The 23,115-nt window shown below is 44.4% G+C and overlaps 1 protein-coding gene across 1 annotated transcript in view; it reads left to right on the top strand.

Annotated features, from left to right (window-relative positions):
- The window catches only part of SPOCK1 (SPARC (osteonectin), cwcv and kazal like domains proteoglycan 1), a 520,792-nt gene that overhangs the window by 234,370 nt on the left and 263,307 nt on the right, over window positions 1-23,115 (top strand). The window contains exon 3 of the mRNA XM_086703440.1: window positions 4,614-4,659. Within this exon, the coding sequence (XP_086559566.1) occupies window positions 4,614-4,659 (46 nt within the window). The remainder of the gene's footprint in view (window positions 1-4,613; window positions 4,660-23,115) is intronic.

Below are 23,115 nucleotides of genomic sequence, written 5' to 3' on the forward strand. Positions count from 1 at the left end.
CCATGATGAAGAGACTTGAATCACTCACAATATAGCAGGAATATTTTTTGCATCATTTCGTGCTAGGGAGGCTTAACGATTTTATGGGAAGATGAGTTACAGACCAGAATAATTGTATAATAATTGTATAATAGTATACAATATGTGTTGTATACGTATACACTTTAAATAGACTTCCTTTCCCGTGCATGTTTTTCAAAACAGAGTATCTCTAAAGTAGTTGAAAACCCAGAGTTAAATTCCTTTGCACCAGCCCCTGAGTGCCAGTAATTTTACAGGATCCTTTTCTGTGTTAGGAGGATATTTACTGAGATAAATGGAGAAATAGTTGTCTTTGCCCCCTGCATTGATCAGCTGCAGAGGATTAAAGTAAGTGGGACTGTAATCTTTGCCAGTCTTTGATTCTTTCTTTAACAAGAGCACCACTGCCTTCTTTCTCATCCTCCACAGGTAATGATGTGTCCTTTCTTTTTATTTTTATTTATTAAAATTTTTTTAATGTTTATTCATTTTTTGGAGAGAGAGGGACAGAGAGCGCGAGAGAGAGCATGAATGGGTGAGGGGCAGAGAGAGAGAGGGAGACACAGAATCTGAAGCAGGCTCCAGCCTCTGAGCTGTCAGCATGGAGCCCAGCGCAGAGCTTGAACTCACGGACCATGAGATCATGCCCTGAGCTGAAGTCAGACGCTTAACCCGACTGAGCCACCCAGGCGCCCCTGTTTTTTTTTTTTAACTTTATTCATTTTGAGGGTGAGAGTGAGAGTGGGGGAGGGGCAAAGAGAGGGAGAGAGAAACCCAAGCAGGCTCAGCACTGTCAGTGCAGAGCCCGACGCGGGGCTCAAACTCAGAAACTGTGAGACCAGGAGGCCAGCTGAAATCAAGAGCCCGGTGCATAACCGACTGAGCCACCCAGGTGCCCCATGATGTGTCACTTTGTTACTGTGATTGTTATGCTAACTTTTGATTCTGGCTTCCTGTAACTTTATCCTCCTGCCTTGAGAAGTTTCATGATTTTGGATGAAAGTGTGAACGTGCTCAAGTTTGAGACTCTGTTTAAATTGATAGGTTCTTCTAGATGTTAGCAGAACCTAAAAAGTTGGGTAAGTTTCATTTAAGCAATGCTACAATAAAATGGAATCAGCCTTCCCTCATATGGTTAGAATTTAGAGGAAGCCTGTTCTCTGCCCTGTCTAGCAGGGGCCTGACATTACGCTGTGTAGTAGAGCCCATAAAATATACACATGTGGTAACACTGCCGACCTTCATTCCTTAGCCTGCGTAATACACTAATAGGCGTTGCTGAATTTAGTAAGTGACTATATTTAGATATGCATCTTTCTATCTAGGTTTATGTTTTAAAAATGAACTGTTGCTGGGGTCCTTGCAAGTCATTTTGAGAAGCCTCCTCATTAGATGATAAAATGACCAGTTAAGAGGCCAACTCAGACACGCTCGCATCCCCTGGCAAGTTTGATCTGACACACCCCGTGTGCCTTTCCCCCACGGTCTGAATTTGACCAGGTCACAACCTTCTTGGGCTGGAAGGAAGATGACAGGCAGGGGCTCTTAAAGTCCTGCCCTGGGCTGATATCTGGAAGGGACTCTGGGGTCCGTGCAGCAGGAACACTCTTTAATTCACTGCGGCATTGGGGTTTTGTGGGGACACGCATGGTTCCCAGGGTGGGAATCGTAACTCTGAGAAAACTGGCAGAACTGCCCACGGCACCGGAAGTCATGGGTCTATTTTAGGACAGTGTAAAGAGGATATAGCTGTATTAATTTAGATAGAAAATAAAAGACAAGCTGGGGTGGTTTTTCTTCCCCACCCCCTGTCTCCAGTCTTGAGCCCGGGAGAAATGACCAGCCCTCGTGCTGATAGTGTTGGTTCAGTGCCACAGACAGTTGTCCTTCTGATAAGTGGGATTCAGGGATGAGCACGTTCTCAGGAGGTGCAGCTCTAGAAGGGGCTGTCTTTTATCTGTGGCTGTTTCCACTTGAGTTTAGATGCTGCCTCACTGGAAATCCTCGCAGACGTGGGGCGGATCGATGGATACCGCCTCTGCCTGCTTGGACTTGCCATGTGTGCGGGCCAGTAAGACCTGGCACATTCCGTGTGGCGGGGTGCTCTGTCCGCCCAGCATCTCATCCTCCACTTTGCTGCCTCCATGCCCCACCCCGGTGCTCCCTGACCAACCCCCAGCTGGGCTCTGGTTCTTCCCTGTTTGCCACGTGTTCATGACCTTGGCCTCTGATAGGGGTTTCTCTTTGCTCTAGCCAAACAGTTACACTCATGGGTTTATCTGCTCCTGGCTCATTGGTTTTTGCCTAGGCAATGTACGTTCCTACAGCAGAGCAAAAGCAGTCAGGTGCAGGGAATCACTTTCCTTCCGTGCTTGGCCTTGCTGGGCCAGGGGCTGCCTGAAGGACTGCCTTTGCATAACGAGTGTTCAGTCAAGGTGCACTTTCACATCTTGGCAGCAATTAGGCAGTATTTTTTACCTTTGCAATCAGTTGAAACTATTTGAATGCACATACCTGCTTTTATGACTGAAAGGCTTTGTATTTAAAATGGTGATTCCCCCCCCCCCCCGAGAAATATGTAAAAATGGCCATTGTAGTTAACCTGGAAAAATGACAAGGTCCAGAAGCATGCTTCATTCACATGCCATCCCGGTTACAAAGGAGGTTGAAATCATTAGGGAATATTCAGCTCTTGAGACTTACTCATACCTTTCTTTGACATCAAAGGGAATGTGGCAAGTGAAATTAAAGTAAAGGAACTTGTCTTAGGCTTCAGTCCTTCCCTGTCGGACACACATCCTAAGCTTCCAAGGACTTCCATGTCTTAGAACAGCATGTTCAAGTAGAACATATTGCACGAGGATAGGGATAGGAAGCTGGGCTCTGTATGTGAAGAGGGCGCTGATGAACCACGGTTGGAAGGATGGATGTTATTTTTTCCTCCAGCAGTGAGGATAGGTTCTTCCTAGATTCATTTTTCTCCTGTCCTCGTGACCAGCAGAATGTGTTGGTGACATGCTTGTGTATAGAGCTGAGAGCACATTGACGACCATCCAGCTAAGAAATCGGAGGCTAAGCCCCCCCACCCCCATCCAGTCCTTAACTTGGACTCATTTAACCCGGGCTGCTGAGTTTCAAACCACATAGTTCAAAAGATTAGGATTGTATTTAAAATCATAGGTGGGGAGAGACATAGCAGAGGGCTTGTTTTAAACTTTCTCATTGATATTTCATGGTGTGGCCCTTAGGGACTTCTGAACCAAATGGGTGAGAAGGTCAGTCATGCCCTAACATTAAAGCCAGAGCAAAGTGGCCCAATTCCTTGGAGTTAAAAACAATTTAATGCTGAATCCCTAGCATCCAGAGGAACCTGTTCATGTTTATTCATGTTCTGGAAAATGGAATCACTGCCCAAGAAGCAATATGTTGTGATTTTACTCTAAATCCAGTTTTCTAAAATCTATTTAAGGGCTTAGGTGAACTCAACAAGGATCTAATAAAGCCAGGTAATTGAACGACACAGAGGCTGATAAAATTCACAGGAGATCTTGTCAGAGATAAACTGCAGCCGGAGACAGTGTGGACAATAATTTAAACTAATTGTACACTTTGATGTAAATTAGCTTCTCCGGAAGAGAAATTGAGGCCTCTTTGTAGGCAGCTCTCTATAACTCTGCAGCATGCACAGTACCTGCCAAAAACACAGACAGCAAATAATGTTGGGTAGATTAGGTCGAGGAGGAAATGACCTGAAAAGGTGTGCAAGCCCTAAAATGATGTGGGGGTGATAAACACGCGTGAAGCCTCTTCACCTTGCAAACCGGTTGCTGGGACAGAGTGGGTATGCTGGGGGACAGTGCAGGTGGGGGAGGGGAGGATAAAGAGAGCAGGCAGCAGTTAAGAAGGAGAGGTTCTCAAAAAGGGAGAAGAGGTTCATGTAACTATAAATAAGTGAGTGGCCTGGACCCCAGTGAATTTCCAAGGAACAAAGTGTCTCTCCTCGGCATGAAATGATATAAGCAGCATTGAGTGGATTGGCCAGTCTTTATTGTTTTGCTGTCACACATCCAGAACAAATGGTACGAAGCTAAATGTATGCCTCTGGTTAATGCTCACATTTGAACGGTCCTCTGCTTTTAACTTTTGCCAGTGTTGGAAAACTGTAACTGCACTGCAAGTTATGAAGGGAATGTTGACAGTTGAAATTATCAGCTGTTACAAACACAGAGGCCTAATCATAAGTGAGGGCAGCAGGGCATCACCTGCAGCATAATTGATAGCAAATCCACCTTGCTTTTGGAAGGTGTCTCCGTTTATCTGTCAAGCCGAGAAGAGCATCGTTGTTTCCATATGAGGCTGAAATGTTTCTTACTCTTCCCAGTGTTTAATGCATGTAGTTTGAAAGACAAGAATTTGAAAAGTAAATTGATATTTTTGATTTCACATAAATGTCTGTTTGGGGAAAGATTTCTAAGCCATTCATGCTTTCCTTTGTGTTTCGGGAGATAGGGAGAAAGGCAGGTTTTTGTGTAGTTATGTGAGAAGCTTTCTGAAATCTGACCTTTGTTTTCTATTTTTTTTTCCTTATATAGGATGATTATTTCAGAAACTGGAATCCCAACAAGCCTTTTGACCAAGGTAAAGGATGCAATGTTTCTTGTTGTATATTCCGTGGGAAATGTGGCTTCATTTTTCCTTCCTTGCGTGCTGAGCTAGTATTCATAAAAAGGCCAGTGAGCTGTCTTATTTTACTGACTTGGGAGCCTAAAATGACTATGGTGATGGAAGGTATTTTATCAGTTTGGTTATTTGTCTGAGATTGTCTAAGACAGATTGGTAAAAATGTATTGAATTGACAACTACAGTCATTGGATTTTTTTTTTTTAACACAACAATAACAAAAGAGTAAAATGCTTATTATAATGACCTGGTGAGTTGTTGGGTTGAATCCAGTGATTTCATTCGTGGAAGAGACTGCCTGGAAATGCTGTGCAATTGACATGAGTCATGAACATTGAAACTTCCTTTGTAGAAACAGGTTAATCCCAGGAGGCTTTCAAGGGCACTGATAGTTCATTTGTTAAATCAGTTCATCGTGGTTTCTAAATGGAAGCTTCTTTCTGAGTCTGCTCAGTGACCACTTGGGTGTAAGCATGGTCCTCAGAGAGCTCTTTCCACTGATAACCAGCAAGCATGAAGCCAGTCTCCTGATGGCCCTTGTAAATCATCACCACTGTCCTCCTCTGAGTTATTTAAGATACAGCGAGGACCTGCCCGTGAATCATGTCCCTGTTTCGACTGTCCCATGTGTGGCTGCTGTTGGCACAGACCCTGCTGCTGAAAATGATGCTAGGTTGTACCTGAAGTATGTATATGCAATTGATACTGAAACCTGGGGGGAAAAGTTTACCTACCACGTATCAAAGGTTCACACTTCTGACGATGAACTTCACTTCTGCGGCTTCAGTATTTGATGTGATCATGACGGCCAACCTGACAACAAGAAATCAACCAAGGCTTTGACGTGTAACATGGTAGAAGGTAACCCCTTCTCCTCCCTCCTTTGCGACTTTAATGGGTTGCTCTCACCCTGGACCCTGTTTTTTTTTTATTTAAACAAAATTGGTATTAAAATTTCTACATATGCATTTCAGCTCATGCCTTCAAGTAGAACATTTTATTCATTCGTACATGGATTCATTCGTTTTCAAACATTGAACTTGCACTGTTTTCACGGGCACCAGCCAGGTTCTGGGAGTAAAACAGAAAAATCGTAGGGGTGCCTGGATGGCTCAGTCGATTAAGCGTCCAGCTCTTGATTTGAGCTCGGGTCATGATCTCGTGGTTTGCGAGATGGAACCTCACATGGGGCTCTGCATTGTCAGTGCTTGGGATTCTTTCTCTCCCCCTCTCTCTCTCTCTGCCCCTCCTCTTCTTATGGTCTCTCTTTCTATCAAAATAAATAAACATAAAAAAAAAGCTGTAGTGCCAGCCCTGGAGGAGCTCAGAGTAGAGCATGGGCCGAAGTCAGTCACCAGTTCCAGTGGGATGTGTTAAGGGCTGTGAAGCATGTATGTGCAGGGCCAGTGTTGAATCTGTAGGTGGGGAACTTACTGTGTTGCATGTGTCTGGGGAGCAGGTGCCAAGAAAGGCTTTCCTTTGAAGATCAGTCTGAGCTTATCCATATCTTAGCAGCCTCCAAGAGCCTTACTCCTTTGCAACTTCAGCAGTGACTGAGACATCACAATAAGCCACGTTAAAGCATGCAAAGGCATTTGCAATTTAGACATTCTCCCCTGGAAAGGGTCAGAATTTCTACACATGTCTTTCAAAAGGATATACCTTCATTTCAGAAGAACCCTCAGAAACAGAGCCGCACGTTCTCTGTCTGTGCCTGACAAACGAGCCTTTCTACAAACATTCCTACCACGATTTTGCTGAGGGACATATCTCAGCTGCCGGTGCCAGTGAACTAATTGTTTCCAGCCCAGAACCAGAAATAGGTTCTTGTCCTGTAAGGATCAGATGTTCTCTAAATAACTGCCAGATTTACTCTTCCCCAAGACTTGGAAACAAATACTAAACTTCACCAGGAGAAGTCTTTTTCATTTTTACTAGTAGACATTGGGAAAGATAATACTTGGAAGGTGGGTATCATTTGCCGCTTGGGGATATACACGATAGTTTCCCTTGATTTGGGTGTTCATACAGAAACTTTGAGCATCAAAAAGAGCATGGTATTTAAATCTGCTTAACCAAAGTGTCCGACTTCAGCCAGGTCACGATCTCACGGTCTGTGAGTTCGAGCCCCGCGTCGGGCTCTGGGCTGATGGCTCGGAGCCTGGAGCCTGTTTCCGATTCTGTGTCTCCCTCTCTCTCTGCCCCTCCCCCGTTCATGCTCTGTCTCTCTCTGTCCCAAAAATAAATAAACGTTGAAAAAAAAATTTTTTTAAAATAAAAAAAATAAATCTGCTTAACCAAAAAGCCCAAAGAAGGATTTTTCTCTCCTGGGAATGAAGGCAAGCGTATGGAGCAGATTCCCAGCCCTGCTCCCTCTTTTTCTAGTTCCGTAGGCATGAAAACTGGATCTGCTGAGATAAATCCTCCTCATATAAAACCTGATGACTTTATGGGGTATAATTGAGGACCTCAGCCGAGAAGCCCCACTTTGTAGCTCAGGTGTTGCCGCTGTGGGCTATTTACATACCGAGCCGTGGGGAGAGCCGGCAGAAATGAGGCTAGCCTTCACCTCAAATACCAGCCCCAGCAGATGTCATCAATTACATTGTGAGCTGCTCAATAAAAATGGGAGGTTACTATATCAGTGCTGACACCACTTGGTGAAATATAAACCCCAGGCACGGACGATGTAGAGCATTTCATCTTCCAGATAATAGGAGAATTGCCGAACTCCAGTGAAAGTTGTCAGCTGCGGAAAGAAGTCCTTTCCCCTCCTAAGCTGAAAAGGAGTAAGACATGGTTCACGTGGTTTTGGGGTTGGGGACAACTTGGAGTTTGTAGAAATGGAACTTGTTGGAAAACACGGCAGGGTTTCACAGGACACCTCTGCCCTGGCATTGGGGTGGATAGGGCTTCTTGATGGAGGTGGGGGTGAGGTGGGCTTCACATGTAGGGGAAAAGAAGGGAAGGAAGGTGGGTCATGAGGGATTCTGGTGGAGGGTAGCCAGAAAGGGGGGTTTGAGGCAGGTTTTGAAGGACGCTTCATACCAATCTGTGAAGTTTGAACTTTGTTTTCTTGGCAGTTGGGAGCCATAGAAAGGTTTTGAGCAGTGGAGTGATGTGATGAGGGCAGTACTGTGGAGGACTTTAGCTTGGTGACTCAACAGCTGTGATTAGGGACGCAAGGCATACCTGCTAAATGATGTCCCTCCTCCAGGACTCTTGGGTGACTTGTCCATTGTGCCTTTCATTGCCTGGGAGCTCTGGAATTTGGCCGTCATCGTAGGCGGTCAGACTTGGCATCAACTCTGTAGCTTGATCTCTGAAAAGCCCACGTAGCTCTTGCTTCTCTTAGGTATTGGTATGAATAGCTCAGACACTCACGGTATTCAGAAAGTGGTTACTTGGCTGTAATTATGCTCTCTGCCTCAGGATATTTACTGAACTTTGAACAACAGGGCTTCATTAGAGCAAGCCCTTCTCATGTAATCGACTCTAAGGCGGTTGGAAGAAAAGTGCCTCACTTGGCGGTCTCCTTCCATGAGGCTGAGAATGTCTTTAACTTGTTGTCTTTTTTTTTTTAATTTTTTTTTTCAACGTTTATTTATTTTTGGGACAGAGAGAGACAGAACATGAACGGGGGCGGGGCAGAGAGAGAGGGAGACACAGAATCGGAAACAGGCTCCAGGCTCTGAGCCATCAGCCCAGAGCCCGACGCGGGGCTCGAACCCATGGACCGCGAGATCGTGACCTGGCTGAAGTCGGACAATTAACCGACTGCGCCACCCAGGCGCCCCTTAACTTGTTGTCTTAAAGCGAATCATTAATGATTCTGTCAGTGGAGTATAATAGCCATCAACCTCAGGCTTTTCTTTTTTTTTTTTTTTTAATATATGAAATTTATTGTCAAATTGGTTTCCATACAACACCCAGTGCTCATCCCAAAAGGTGTCCTCCTCAATACCCATCACCCACCCTCTCCTCCCTCCCACTCCCCATCAACCCTCAGTTTGTTCTCAGTTTTTAACAGTCTCTTACGCTTTGGCTCTCTCCCACTCGAACCTCTTTTTTTTTTTTTTTTTCCTTCCCCTCCCCCATGGGTTTCTGTTAAGTTTCTCAGGATCCACATAAGAGTGAAACCATATGGTATCTGTCTTTCTCTGTAGGACTTATTTCACTTAGCATCACACTCTCCAGTTCCATCCACGTTGCTACAAAAGGCCATATTCCATTTTTTCTCATTGAACCTCAGGCTTTTCTAAGAAGCGTTCTTGGTGAGATGTGGATAAAGTATTAGGTCCTTTTTTTTTTTTTTTTTTTTCTTTTTTGGTATCATAATGATTTGATGCCACGTGTCCTCAAAGAAGGGACAGACAGGAGTTCAGAACTGAAGGGACCAGGTGAGACAGTGCCTTTGTGAAGTTCCCAAAGCCAGACACCCTGTAGGGAGAGTTGAGCAGGCTGTCCAGGTGGAGAGGGCAGTGGGCACATGCAGACGTTTCCTGTCTCAGATGAGCAGGGCAAGTGGAGGCCCTGGGGTAGATGTCTCCAGGAGGTCAGCTGAGGCTGTCGGTTGCTGAAGTGATTCTAGAGTTTTGGGCCGCCACTGGGCTCTCCCAAGCTGGTTCTGTAGCAGAGCCCAAAGCACAGACTTGATCTCCCCAATGGTGAGATTGTGACCTGAACCCAAATCCAGAATCAGACACTTAACCTACTGAGCCACCCAGGTGCCCCCTCAATTTGCCTTTAACCACATGCTTTTCATTTTCTCACTCCACACCTATCTGGTGCCCAGATAAAGTGCTGCATTCTGTGGGATACACTTTGGTTAGTGAGGTGTAGGGACTTGAGGTTTGCAGTCAGATTCTCCAGGTTTGGAATTTGACTTTGCCAGTTCCTCGCCGAGCAATTCTGGGCAAGGTGCTTAACTTCTCTGCCTCTAAGCCTTCCAATCTGGCATGGGCACCAGGGAAAGCATTAGCGGGATTAAATGAGTTAATGTCTGGCATACAGTAAGTGCTCAATCTGTGCTGCCTTAGCAAGTAATTGATCTTTTTCATTTCTTCTTCTTCCTATTTACCTGTCTCTCCGTGTTGCTTCCTTCCTTCTCCACTCAGGTTTTACTTCTTCCTTCCTTGCGTTCCCTTCTGGGGGCCTTCAGGGTTGGGAGGCTCTGAAGCTCAAAGGTTTAAACTGGAGCCAGCCTGCTTTATACTAGGTGGGTGGGTCACTGCAGTCGTGCACCCCAGATCCTTGTTATTGGGGCCGAAGAGGTTCAGGCTCTTAATGTGTTCCTTCCTTCTTGACTCCCATCCATCCTTAAATGGTTATCAGATACTCCATGTTTATACCTGCTGTGTTGGATAACAGGGACCACAGTGAGAAAGGCGTCTCTGGGACACTCCCAGTTGTCAGTCATAAGCCATCCATCTAAGGCCTTAAATAAGTAGAGAAAGTGTTTTAGTGCTGGGAAGTGGGGGCTGGGACCAAGGGCAGGTGTCGGTGTGGGTGGTTTGGGTGAGGGGTGCTAGTCTGGGAAACTGGGAAATCCATAAGATGGCAAGTGTTAATGTAAGTGACCCAGGTCTATCACAATTAATTAATTTAAAGTTTCTTTATTTATTTTGAGAGAGAGTATGAGTGGGTGAGGGGCAGAGAGAGAGAGAGAAAGAAAGAATCCCAAGCAGGCTCCACATTGCTGCCAGCACAGAGCTTGAACCCACCAACCCTGAGATCATGACCTGAGCCCAAATCAAGAGTCAGACAGCTAACTGAGCCCCCTAGGTGACTAGACACCATGTGGGTGACATTTTCTGCTATAACGTGGCCTCACCGAGTCTGGGCCTATGGTGTGTGGGTCAGGATCCCTGCACTGTAACCTTTGCTAATAACAGTCATGTTCAGTGTGATAATAAAGGTGCTGTCTCAAGGATTCTCTTTCGCCTTATAGTGAGATGGCTCAGGAAGGTTATCCAAAGGGCCTGGAGGAGAAAGAGAGAGATAATTCATTGAACCACAGTGCTGTGTTAAAAGAATAAAAGGTGTTGCTTTTATCGAATAGAGAGAGGATGAACAAGAAGCAAAGTGAATTCTAAAAAGTTGTTTCAAAGCTTCTTGACCGGTCTTTTTTGAAAAAGAAATTTGAAGCTTTAATCACAGTGTTTTTGCTGAATAAAGGGGTTTTTGTTGTTGTTGTTGTTGCACTGGGGGGTTTGGGAAAGTAATTTATGTATATAAACAATACCTTACTTTAGCATAGAATTCTGATGATTTGAAGAGGTCCTAAAGTGAGGGAGCATTCATTAATTTAGGTTCTTTCCTGTAGCCATGGCCCACACAGGACAGAACCCGCTGATTTATTTGGGTATGAAGTTTTCCTTGATGAGCCAAGCCTTTTTAGGACAAATGGCTGAAGGGAGATTTATCATGGAACTTTTTGAAACCAGCGAGTTCCTTTAATGTGGAATAAATGAATGTTTTAGATGGAGTGAATAGCTGTTGGTTTTAAAGATAATGTTTTTCTTCTGGAGTGAATACTAATCATTCTTCCCTAGCAGCCTGGCTGTGACTAAATCTCAGATGATGCTGGTGATCTTCAGAGCAGAATATGAACTTGTAGAAATTGATCTCCAGATAAAAATAAAGCTCACAAAGTCAGGGGCCCTTTTCACTCACGCTGTTCACTTGAATTGAAGAAAAGAAGAAAACTCTTGCCCTTTGACTTCCGATCTATTATACCAAGATCCCGACAAGCTCAAATTCCGACCAAAGCCTTGAACTGTTTTGAAGCAGAAATTCTAAAACTCAAAAGGAGCGCGTCCTTCCCATGTTCCAACTGTGTTTCTGCAAGCGGAACCCTGGGGATGATTGCAGCATCCACGTTTTGTCCAAGTTTTAAAGGGTGCTCCACGGGAGGCAAGATTGCTTATTTATAGAATGGTTCTTCAGAAGGGGATTTTTTTTCCCCTCCAGATTAATCTGGAATTTTACATGCTAGGCTTAAAAAAATCTGAAGTCCCCACAGTGTTCCTCCTGATGTAGAAGTTAACCTCACCCCAAAAAGACCTGCTGATTTGCATTCATATGTCCTTGAATGTTTCTCAGCATTGAAGGATCTGTTCACCTTGTCTGATGGCTTGAGCTCTGCTGGTTTTCACAGGCAGCTGGCCTTGTTTGTGGGAAGCAGCTTAATAATTTCCCCCCAGTACCCTTGTGTCTGGTCTGCTTGTTACCTTTCCCTTTACACGTGATGTCACCATTCTGCTTTCCCCTGAGCGGCAGTTTCTCTTACCTCGCGTTAGCCCATTCCTCACCCCAGACCTTCCCGTTGGCCTCTGTCCTTTCGTTGTCTCTTCTTCTGCTGCTTGATTATGACAATGAAATAGTGTTTTTGGGGGCGCCTGGGTGGCTCAGTCAATTAAGCATCCGACTTCAGCTCAGGTCATGATCTTGCGGTCCGTGAGTTCGAGCGCCACGTCGGGCTCTGTGCTGATAGCTCAGAGCCTGGAGCCTGCTTCAGATTCTGTGTCTCCTTCTCTCTCTGCCCCTCCCCCACTGGCGCTATGTCTCTGTCTCAAAAATAAACAAACATTAAAAAAATTTAAAAAAACAAATAGTGTTTTTAAAATTTTTGAAGTATTGATTTTTAAATGTTCCAAGTCATTTCTGCCAGGGAAGCAACAGAAGACTATTAATCCACATTGGTGTGCCCCAGCTTTTGACTCAGCCAGTCTGCTTTGAAGTTACATCAAGTTATAAGTTAGAGCTTTCATCCCTGCCTACCTTTGCCCATTTGCTTCTTTTATTTATTTTTTTAAATTTTATTTATGTATGTATTTTATAATATGCCCATTTGCTTATTTTAAAGAAATAAAGCATCAAGTATAAAAGTGAAATCCAATGAGGGCTCCTTCTTGGTCCCTTTTCCTAAAGTGCCACATCATTAATGTACTTTTCTGTCCATGCTCTTATACTTTTATGTCATATGGGCAGGTCTACAAATAAGGTGTTACATTACATGTTGCACCGTAGAAACATTTCCTTCTCTAATCTGTGTATTTCATTGAAAATTGTTTCTGAAGGTTTTTGGTTTGATAGTTGTAGATCTAGTTAATGGCTTTATTATTTTGTCATATGCAGTAATCTTTTTATCCATCCTTCCCCCCCCCCCCCCATTGGCAGACATTTATGTTGACTCTATTTTGCTGTTGGTGCTGCTTTTTCTTAGCATTTCTTTATTTTTTAAAATTTTAAAATTTTTATTGTATTTTTGTTTTTTTAATAATAGAATTTATTGTCAACTTGGCTTATCCAGTGCTCATTCCAACAAGTGCCCTCCTCAATGCCCATCACCCATTTTCCGTACACACTAATTCTTCCCTGAAGCCACTTGGCCTGTAGCGCGTGGTAACCCAGGAAGGGGCTGAGATGAGCCATGACTTTGCCACTTTTTAAATGTGTTAAATTTAGGCAAATCACGTGGCCTTTCCTGACGTCACTTGGCCTATTTCTGAAATAAAAAGGAGGTTCCCCTTTTGTACTGCTGGTGGGAATGCAAACTGGTGCGGCCACCTGGGAAAGTAGTATGGAGGTTCCTCAAGAAGTTAAAAAGAGAACTACCCCATGACCAAGTACTTGCACTACTAGATATTTACCTAAGGGATACAAAAATGCTGACTCGAAGGGGCACATGCACCCCAATGTTTATAGCAGCACTAGCCAAAGTATGGAAAGAGCCCAAATGTCCATTGATGGATGAATGGATAAAGAAGAAGTGGTATATCTACACAATGGAATACTACTCTGTGATTAAAAAGAATGAAATCTTGCCATTTGCACCAATGTGGATGGAACTAGAGTGTATTACACTAAGCGAAATAAGTCAGTCAGATAAAGCCAAATATCATATGATTTTACTCCAATGTGGAATTTAAGAAACACAACAAATGAACATACGGGAAGGAAAGGAAAAATAAGATAAAAAAAGAGAGGGGGGCAAACCTTAAGAGACTCTTAAATACAGAGAACAAACTGGGGGTTGCTAGAGGGGAGGTGGATGAGGGGATGGGCTAAATGGGTGATGGGTATTAAGGAGGGCACTTGTTGGGATGAGCTCTGGGTGTTATATGTAAGTGATGAATCACTGGGTTTTACTCACGAAACCAATATTACGCTGTATGTTTACTAACTTGAATTTAAATAAATAAATTTGAAATAAAAAAAACAAAAAGGAGGTTCCCGAGGTCCTTTGTATCCACGATAGTTAAGCTCTCATGCTTTTAGGCAGCATAGCGTCTGTATGTTTTCTTCATAACGAAAGACAAAATGAAAAATTGGAAGCCTGATGCTGTTGTTTCAAAGGTTACAGTTTAACCAATGAGGTATGAATAAGCTTCAATAAAACCAGTGGAATTAAATGGGCCTTTAAATCATCAGAGATGGGGGCGGAGGCCCAGAGTAAAAAGCAAAAAAGGCCAAAGTGGGAGGTATTTTGTTTTCTCAGAGAGTCTTATGGGTACTGCAGGGCGTGGAGGGAAGAGCGGAGTTTAAAGGGCTCAAGTTCAAGTCTTGGCTCTCCCATTAGCTTGCTGCATACATTGGAATAACTTATTTGGCCTTCATTTTCTCCTCTGTGAAGTGGGGCTAATGATGCCTGTGCCATGGGCATTAATGGAGACCAGGTGGCATCGTGTTGCAGAGGGCCAGGGGTTGGCAGACGGCACGTGCTCACAAACCTCAGTGAGCCAGCTCAGTGCTGTCAGCTACGACTGTGTAGACCCCATTTCCTTATGGGGTGCCGATGGCTCTGTCCCTGTCATCTGCTGGCTTTGCTGGGAGCTCCCAGCACCCTGTGCCTCCCAAACCAAGCTGCGCTGGGTTGTATTCTCCCCTTTGGATGGAATGATAATCGTGAAGGTTAGGAAAATTCCCCTTGCAAAGCTAGGGCTCTGTGGCCTTCTCTTACTGTGTTTAACAGGTTTCTTCAGCACGGGCAAATCCATTTTAAAGACATATTTATTACCCTTCCTCAAACTCATAGAATGTAGTGCTAGTTTTATAAAAACGAAAAAAACCCAAACAAACAAAACAATCCTTCCTGCTATTCCACCTGCTAGAGAAACAGCCCCTGAATTAGTTATATTATGTTTGTTGAGTCCTAATGAAACAGGTTTGGTTTGGGGAATTTCTCAATAGGGAAAAACATGTCAGCTGAATTTTAAAATCAATCAATAATGCTGTTTAAAATTTCCTCATCTGAGACTGTCGAGTGGATTAGAGCATTTTCACAACTGGGAGGTGGCTGCTCGGCTCACCTGCGTCCCCACAGGCCCTATGCCTGAGACGGAGAGTTTTCTTTTGTTGAGGTGTGTAGTTGTATTACGTAAAAGTTCATTGCTGGAGGCCTGTGTGATGTCCATTCTGCCCTCATTGCCATGTAGGATGAGAGGCAATGTTGTGTATGGAAAGGTCCTCGGTTCGCAGTCTCATTGATTGGGTTTGATTCCCACTTCTTGGCTTTTGGAGACGTATGTGCTGAGGCAGGTGCTGAGCTCTTCTGAGCCTGTTTCCCCCTTATCTTTACCAATAGAAATTGACAGTCATCGCACCTCTGACCAGCGTGCTGTCTGTCCAACTCCTGATGTGGTACCTGACCCAGTCTTAAGATAAGGAGCATGATAAAAGCAGTAACACTTTGGTAAAAGATGCAGGACCAATGTTTTCTTCTGGATTCTCAGAGGTGGAAGGGTCTTTGGGGGTTTTGATATGTTCGCTTACCTGATCCAGCACGTGGGCTCTAATTGTTCAGTGAACTGTTGAGTCAAGTGCGTAACTGATTACCTGGTAGGTGCCGAGTTGTTTCCACACAGTAACTATGAAGAGGAGCGTGATGGTGGCTTTGCTCAGGGCACTTAGAGACTGTGTAGTCAAGAGTGGGACCTATGGGCAATAAAATACCCCCAGGGGATGTGTTTGAGCTGCCCTGACAGAACCTTGCACCCTGGATGCTCAGGTGAGGAGCCAGTCAGTTCTTCCTCCGTGACGGTCAGGTAAAGGATCCCAGGAAGCAACCTGGGAGCCTCTCAAGGATGAGTAGATATCTGGAGATTAGCTGGGGGGAGGTGGCCAGCATCTGATTGGTAGAAATGTGTCCTGAGAACTGAGCATTCAGTTGCTACAGAAGTAAAATTTGATAGGATTGATTCTTCTAGAAACATTTATTAATAGAGATGAAGAAAATGTAAGCCATTACTTTATCAGGCTGTTTCATTGTTTACCCATTTATCTCTGAAGATCGCTCTGGTGGGAACCTCAGAATCCCCCCAGAGCAGAGATCCCCCCAGAACAGAACAGTGGGGTAACCTTTGTAGGGACAGGGGGAAGGTGGGCTTCGGGATGCGCCAGAGAGCGGCTGTGATGCTACGATAGCTGAGGGTGGCCATGAGGATCTGGGACCCATTGGTGACAGAACTTCTGATTTCTCCCATCCAAGTACTAACCAGGCCCGACCCTGCTTAGCTTCCAAGATCAGACGAGATCGGGCGCGTTCAGGGTGGTATGGCCGTAGACTGGAACTTCTGATTTCTCAAGGGGAGCAGGAGATGGAGAAGTTTTTACATGCGTATGAAATGAAGTTCTTTAGTGTTTGCAAATCATTATTAAAAACAAACAAACAAACAAACAAACAGAAAAGCCTATGAGAACGTAGGTCTTTGGACTTCTTGTCTGTGGCTTCTCTCTGAGAGGGAAGCCGGCGGCCTCGTTGTCAGAACTTGTCTTTTGCCTGTAGTGTGAATGCTCTGGAGGGTGATGAGTCCTCGGGGTCCCCCTGACCTGGAGGCAGTGCCTAGCAGAGCGGGAAGTCATCTGTGCCCAGGTTGCACTTGGGCAGTGTGAGGCCTGAAGCCACATGTAATGAGCAGGGGCGCCCGACGCAGACCCGAGCCCCAAGCAGACTGCTGGGTTATTACTGCGGTTTCTCTGTGGCCTCCCACACCACCTTCAGATACGCTGTTTTAATCTCGAGAAGAGGGAAACACACCCCTGCCCACACACAAGCACACTCACACTCACACAAAATTCGCACCATGTAGGTGCCTCTGGGATTTAGAAACACAAACTACCTCCCAAGAGTCAAAGTGCAACCCGTGTGAATCAGGATTGATTTCATTAGGCGCTGAATTTCCCTGCTCTGGGGAGGGTCCGGGTGGTGCCTTGGGCCCCGGCAGCCTGGCCCTGAGGAGCCGTGGCGGGGAGGGGAGGATGGGTGTCATTTTTAGCAGCTGGCCCTGTGCTGCTGCTGCTCTTTTTTGGCCAAAAAATACTGATAGAAGGAGATAGAGAAGGTGGACGATATCAGAGACGCTCACTCTCAAGGGGAGAAGACCCCAGTAAGGTAAGGGATTGCCCTTCTGAGCCCATGAGAGCCAGCAGGGTGTTCTAGCCCTGGTTTTGCCCACGGTCATTGCCATCCAGGAGCCCTTGCAAAATTCTACTCTAGCCCCCTCTCTTCTTGCTAACTTGTTTTTTTTTTTTTTTTTAACTCATTTTTAAAAATGTTTACTTACTTTGAGAGAGAGGGGAAAAGAAAAAAAAACATGAGTGGGGGAGAGGCAGTGACAGGGAGAGAGAGAGAGAATCCCAAGCAGACTCCATGCTGTCAGCACAGAGCCCAATGTGGGGCGTGGACTCACAAACCACGAGATCGTGAACTGAGCCGAAACCAAGAGTCAAGACACTCAACTGACTGAGACACCCAGGAGCCCCTCTTCCTGCTAACTTTGAGTCAGAGAAATAAAGGCCCTTGTTTTCCTGCTGTGTTGACTTCAGGTCCATGAATGCTCACTTACAAGAATATACTTGAAATGTGACTCAGCTGTCCTCCTATCTGTAACCAAATGCATGATAGCCTGACATTTTTTAAAAAATTATTTTCTCTGCCCATTCTCTAAATATAACCTTTAGGAATACATAAGTATCAGGTAAAAAAAAAATGAGTTGATGGGCAATATTTGGATATAAGGAGAAGTATAAGCAAATAAAGCTTCAGCAAGGGCTCTATTCAAAACACACGCACAGTAAATTCCTGGGGCTTCCTAACAACCAAAGGAAGGAAGGAAACACACAACCACGAGATGAAATAAGGCTGCTGTTTAGGAGAAATATAAGGTGTTCCTGGGACTGAGGCCGGAGTTGCCTTCTTCCACCTGAGGTCTCTAAAAGAGAGTTGTCAGGGTGGGCCATGCTCTTGACCGTGTCTGACAGTAAATACCTCAGTCACTTTTTACCACTTCTTCCTCCGCGGTCTCTCAGGGTACACGGATGGCTGAGTGCCAAAGTGCAATTCTATAAGTTAATTCAATGATAAGCCAGAATAATACAGAGTACACAGTCTTCTTAAGGTCTGGCTTGATACACGGCTAAAATTGACAACATCAGGAAGAATGGATGCCCTGTGTCTCCATCAGGGAATACTCTGATTGTTTTGTTTCTGGTAAGTGATTAGCATTGGAACTGAGAGATCTGGGCTTTTTCCTGGCAGGAACAAGAGGTTCATATGATCTCTGCTGCCAATTAGCAGAAGCAAATGAATCTCTTTTCATCAGCCAAGTGGCAGGTAGAGCCAGTGTCCTTGGTCAGAAATTCAGGATCCAGGCTGGAATCGTGATACCTGAATGTATAGTCACCTTCCTTCTTCCATGCCAAGATTGTGGGTCAGTGCAAAGCCCCAGGTAAATGGGTGATTATGAACATCAGCTCTTCTTCCTAGACCCCAACTGCTAGCCTAGAGGGTTACATCAGTATCACATGGGAGCTTCACATTGTAATTTGAGCTTCACGTGGGTGGGACACACTTCCCGTGCACGCGTAAGGGTACATTTTCATCTCTGCTTCTCAGATATGTGCAGATGCTGACAGGCTTAGTAAAATTCACATTTTATTTAAAGGTATTGCCAAATTCACATTAGGTTTTGTTAGGACATTCCCAGCCATCAACAGAACTACGATCATGATGGCTACTTTTGGAGGGATGAAGGGGAGAGCACGGTTCACAAATACAATTTGATCCCGAGTTGTCTTTTCCATTGGTTATTAGGCAGGAGGAGAAATTCCCAGTTTGTGATGACACAGTCATACTGTCAGCTTAGGGGTAGACACTCATAGCATGGCACAGGTGTCTTCATTCAGAAATGGTTTTGAGTGCTTTATGCGTAGTTTTAAAAGTAGGGGTGAGGTGATAAAGCACTCACAGATGTGGACAGGTCTCCATATAAGCCAGCATAGGGGGTGGAATTTTGAACTCCATTGCATTTTATAATAGCTGTACTCAGATGTTGGTTGGGTTCTTGTACAGAGGAAGTTGAAGATTCCGTTTGTCACCAAAGGATAGTCCCAGAAAAAGTGAGTGGGAGTTGCAAGGTGATGGGTTTTGGCTCCTTCCAAGTATGGTCTTTTCATAGCTCAAGCTGTATGGGGCAGGGCCCCTGCCTTGAGGAATGAGTCACCACTGCTGGGATGTTCACACCTAAGACTGGGCAGGAATCAAACATTGGGGGACAGGGTACTTACCATTGACATTGCTTCTGACTTTGAGTGTATGTAGTTCTAAGATAAGGCAGGTCTGTTGAGAGGTGATCATTTATTTTATAATAGAAATTACGCCCCATAGGAATTCCTCAAACTACTTGCCTAATTGGTGCATTGAGGTGGATTCAGTTTAACAGAGTCATGTCTGTGTACCTTTGCAAGAATACCTCATAAGCAAATGGGGTTGGTCGTGTACGACTGAAGCCTCATTCTTTGCAAATACAAGGGACTTGAGTAAGAAAAATGGCAGGATTGTTCTGTGTTCCTTGTAAAGGAAAGTGATATATCCAGTCAGTTTAGATCTTTACTTCCATCCTTTTGAAGCTAACCTGTTTCTCTGAATGGATTCTCTTGTCTTTGGCAACAGTGGCAGGGGAATAAATGGCCTTGGTGCCGTGTTTTATCTTGCCAGGGCTGCACATACAGGCATACATTTCCAAATGCAGTGACATTGCTCATTGCGAGACTCAGGCAGAGAGATTGCTGTCCTGCACGGAGAAAGAAATGTTTTTGCTCCACGTTCAGATGCTTGAGGGTAAGGGTAGCGAATGAAGGAACTGGGAAGCCATCGCCTTTACAGAGAAGCCTCCGAGGGCCTGGAGGAACAGATTAGGCTAGACTGTACCCTCAAGGAAAGCCTGCTCCCTCCATGTATCTTGTTGTCTGGCTTCGAATGCCACAGCCGACGGATCCCCTGCCATAGCCTCCAAAGGACATGCTTTTACAAATTCCTGTCATCTGACAGCTTGTGCTGTTGGAGAAATCTGAAGTGCATGCAGGATTAAATGTGGTTTTGTTAACATATCAAATAATGACTCCCTAGATGTTTAGAACATCATACTATCTCAGACACTGAAAAAGAGATCCTGAAACTCTCAGATAAAGAGGGCTTATTCTGTATTTGGAGAGTATGTGCCTAGTGTTTACATCTGGTCAACCCTGAGCTGGTCTGCCCTGGAAGAGAAAGAGGGGAGCTATTTCCGTCTCCAGGGCCATTTAGGTTGACCCCTCAGATCAAGGGGGTGGGGTTCTTAGTCAGAAATGATAATGCCAGCTGTTGGGTTGTCATGATGCTGGAGCTTCTCTGTAGCATATTCTCAGTGGCTGCTGTGTTCGTGACTCTGTTATTCACATTTTTCTTCTCGGTATGTTTACCTTTTTCTTAGAACCATGGTTTCTGGTCTCTTTGATTCTTTCACTGCAAAATGGAAATTTGGGTGGTATAATTTTCAGATAGTATAGAAGGAGTTAGAATTGTAATTGAGAATAAATTGTGGTTATTTTGCTTCTTAGTTATGTGACTGTTTCATTAAGAATTTACTATAATACTGTAATAATTAGCAAATAGCTTGCATGGGGGCCTTCACACCTTCCCTTCTCTGTGCTTAGCACATTCCTGCCCGCCCTTCACCTGGTGTGTCCAGCTCTTTCTTGAGATCCCAGTTTACATGTTACTTCCTCAAGGACATCTTCTCTCATTGACCCTAGACTCACCTGGGACTCTCTCTCCTGATAGCCTGTATTCTGCATCACCAGCCAGTTGGTATTGAATAATTTTCTGGAATTATTTACTGTTTGATTCTCTGGCTAGATGGTGATCTCCTTGGGGGCAGGCTTACGTGTGTCTTGTGTACTTCCATATCTCCGGGGTCTAGTACAGGACTGGACACAATGTAAATGCTGAGTTAGTAGTTGGGAAGAATAATAATTACCATTTATTGAGTACCTACTGTATGCAAGTACTGTCTATTCCTCTTAGAAACAAGTGGGCGCACGTGCACATCATCTTGTTAACACTGGTACCCGTATAAAGAAAACATGGTTGCTCCCATTTTTAACCGGCGGGGGGGGGGGGGGGGGGGTGGTGGTGGTGGCTGGGTTCAAATCCTGAGCAGCTTTTAAACAGGTTTCGGAAATACATAGTCATCTGGGATAAGATCTGGTATAAAAAAGCAAAATAACGTGTCTGATAGGATTCCATTTATGTAAAACAAAGTGTTTCTATACGTCTGCATCTGATGGGTACTTGTATCTGACATGGGTGCATGTCAGATATTTGAACACCAAATTGTAACCTTTTTTCTCTGAGGAATGGGCGGGGAGGAGCAAGAGGAGTTTTAGTTCTTACTTCGTAATATTTTAAATACTTTAATTAAAAAAGATTTTTAATTTTATTTTTTAATGTTTATTTTTGAGAGAGAGAGAGAGAAAGTGAGAGAGAGTGAGCGTGAGTTGGGGAGGGGGGAGAGCTAGAGGGAGACACAGGATCTGAACCAGGCTCCAGGCTCTGAGCTGTCAGCACAGAGCCCGATGCAGGGCTCAAACTCAGGAGTTCATGACCTAATCCAAAGTTGGACGCTTAACCACCTGAGCCACCCAGGCACCCCTATTTACTTTCAGTTAAAGAACATACTGTGAATCTCTCTTTGTAAATAGAAACTATAAGTAGGAAAAGGGCTTGTCCAAGGTCACCTAGGTGGTGTGGTGGCTGAGTGGAGATTTGAATCGCAACCCATCTGGCTCTGGAGCGTGTGTTCTGTTCCTGACACCCTTTATGTGACTGGAGCAGTGGTTTCAACTGGGGACTTTTTGCCCGCCACAGAAAGCTATGTGCATGGGCACAGGCTGCCCCAGGGAAAACAGGGAGGATGTGGCTAAGAGAGCAGTCAGGAAGGCTGAGTTGTACAACTGACCCAAGGTCTGTGAATAGACCATGCAAGAGACACGGGAAGACTGCTTCTGAGGAAGAGGGTCATCATTACAAGGGGCAGGTGACTGCAGCCTGTGGAGGACTGGAGTGTGGACACTTAGTCCTGAAAGTCATGGTACTCACATTTGTAGTCAAAAGTAATAGTTAACCAACATGTGATAGGCTCAGCCTCTTTCATCTAATCTCTCACACCTCAGTTGAGCTAACACACACACACACACACACACACACACTCAAACTGACATGCCACTGGTTATAAAAAAAAGAAAATTCTGACTTCAGTATTAAAATGTGAAAAGCAGTATTTAAAAAAGTACTGACCACCATCCACTCATTATTACATTCAGTCTTCACAGCTGTCCTGCGACATTGCGGCTGTTACCGGAGTTATTTTATAGGTAAAGAAACTGAGGCTCAGTTAAGTCCATTATGTCAGCAGAGCACAGCAACCTTTTTGCATAAAGGGTCAGATAGTAAATACTCTAGGCTTTGGGCTCCATGTGATCTTTTGATCTTTTTTTTGCTGCAGCTCACTTTTGCCTGTTGCATGTAAGCAGCCATAGATAATATGCAAATGAGCAGACATGACTGCGTTCCAATAAAACTTTATTTATGGACACTGACCATTGAATTTAATAAAAATTTCATGTCATGAAACATTAATAATTGTACTTTTTCAACCATGTAAATATGGAAAAGTTATTCTTAAGCTTGTGGGCCACACAAAAACTGGTGGCAGGCTAGACTTGGCCCTGGGTTTGGCCCCTGGGCCATATGTTTTGATTCCTGGCTTAAGGGTGTCCTAGAGTTCAAATCCAGAATCAAATCTAGTTCAAATCCAGGTTCCAATGTAGATGTGTTTCTACGACCAGGTTTTAATCTCCACTATCCTATGCTGTAGATAAGGAGAGGTAGCTGTCAACTTGTTTGTTCTCAGAAAACAACTTTTAAAAACTTATACTAAAAGTACTATTTGCCTTAATCATGAAGTTTGTCACATTTTTCAAGGAAGGTCTCATTTTCATTTCCTCTGAACTTGTTTCTTTGTAGCTCCATGTTAATTATAATTTGGGGAGGCATTTTGGCTTTTGAATGACAGCTTGAAAACGTAAGGTTTC

The sequence above is a fragment of the Puma concolor genome, chromosome A1, assembly GCF_028749965.1.
Source record: "Puma concolor isolate L17-30 chromosome A1, mPumCon1.1.hap2, whole genome shotgun sequence".
NCBI classification, from domain to species: Eukaryota; Metazoa; Chordata; class Mammalia; order Carnivora; family Felidae; genus Puma; species Puma concolor.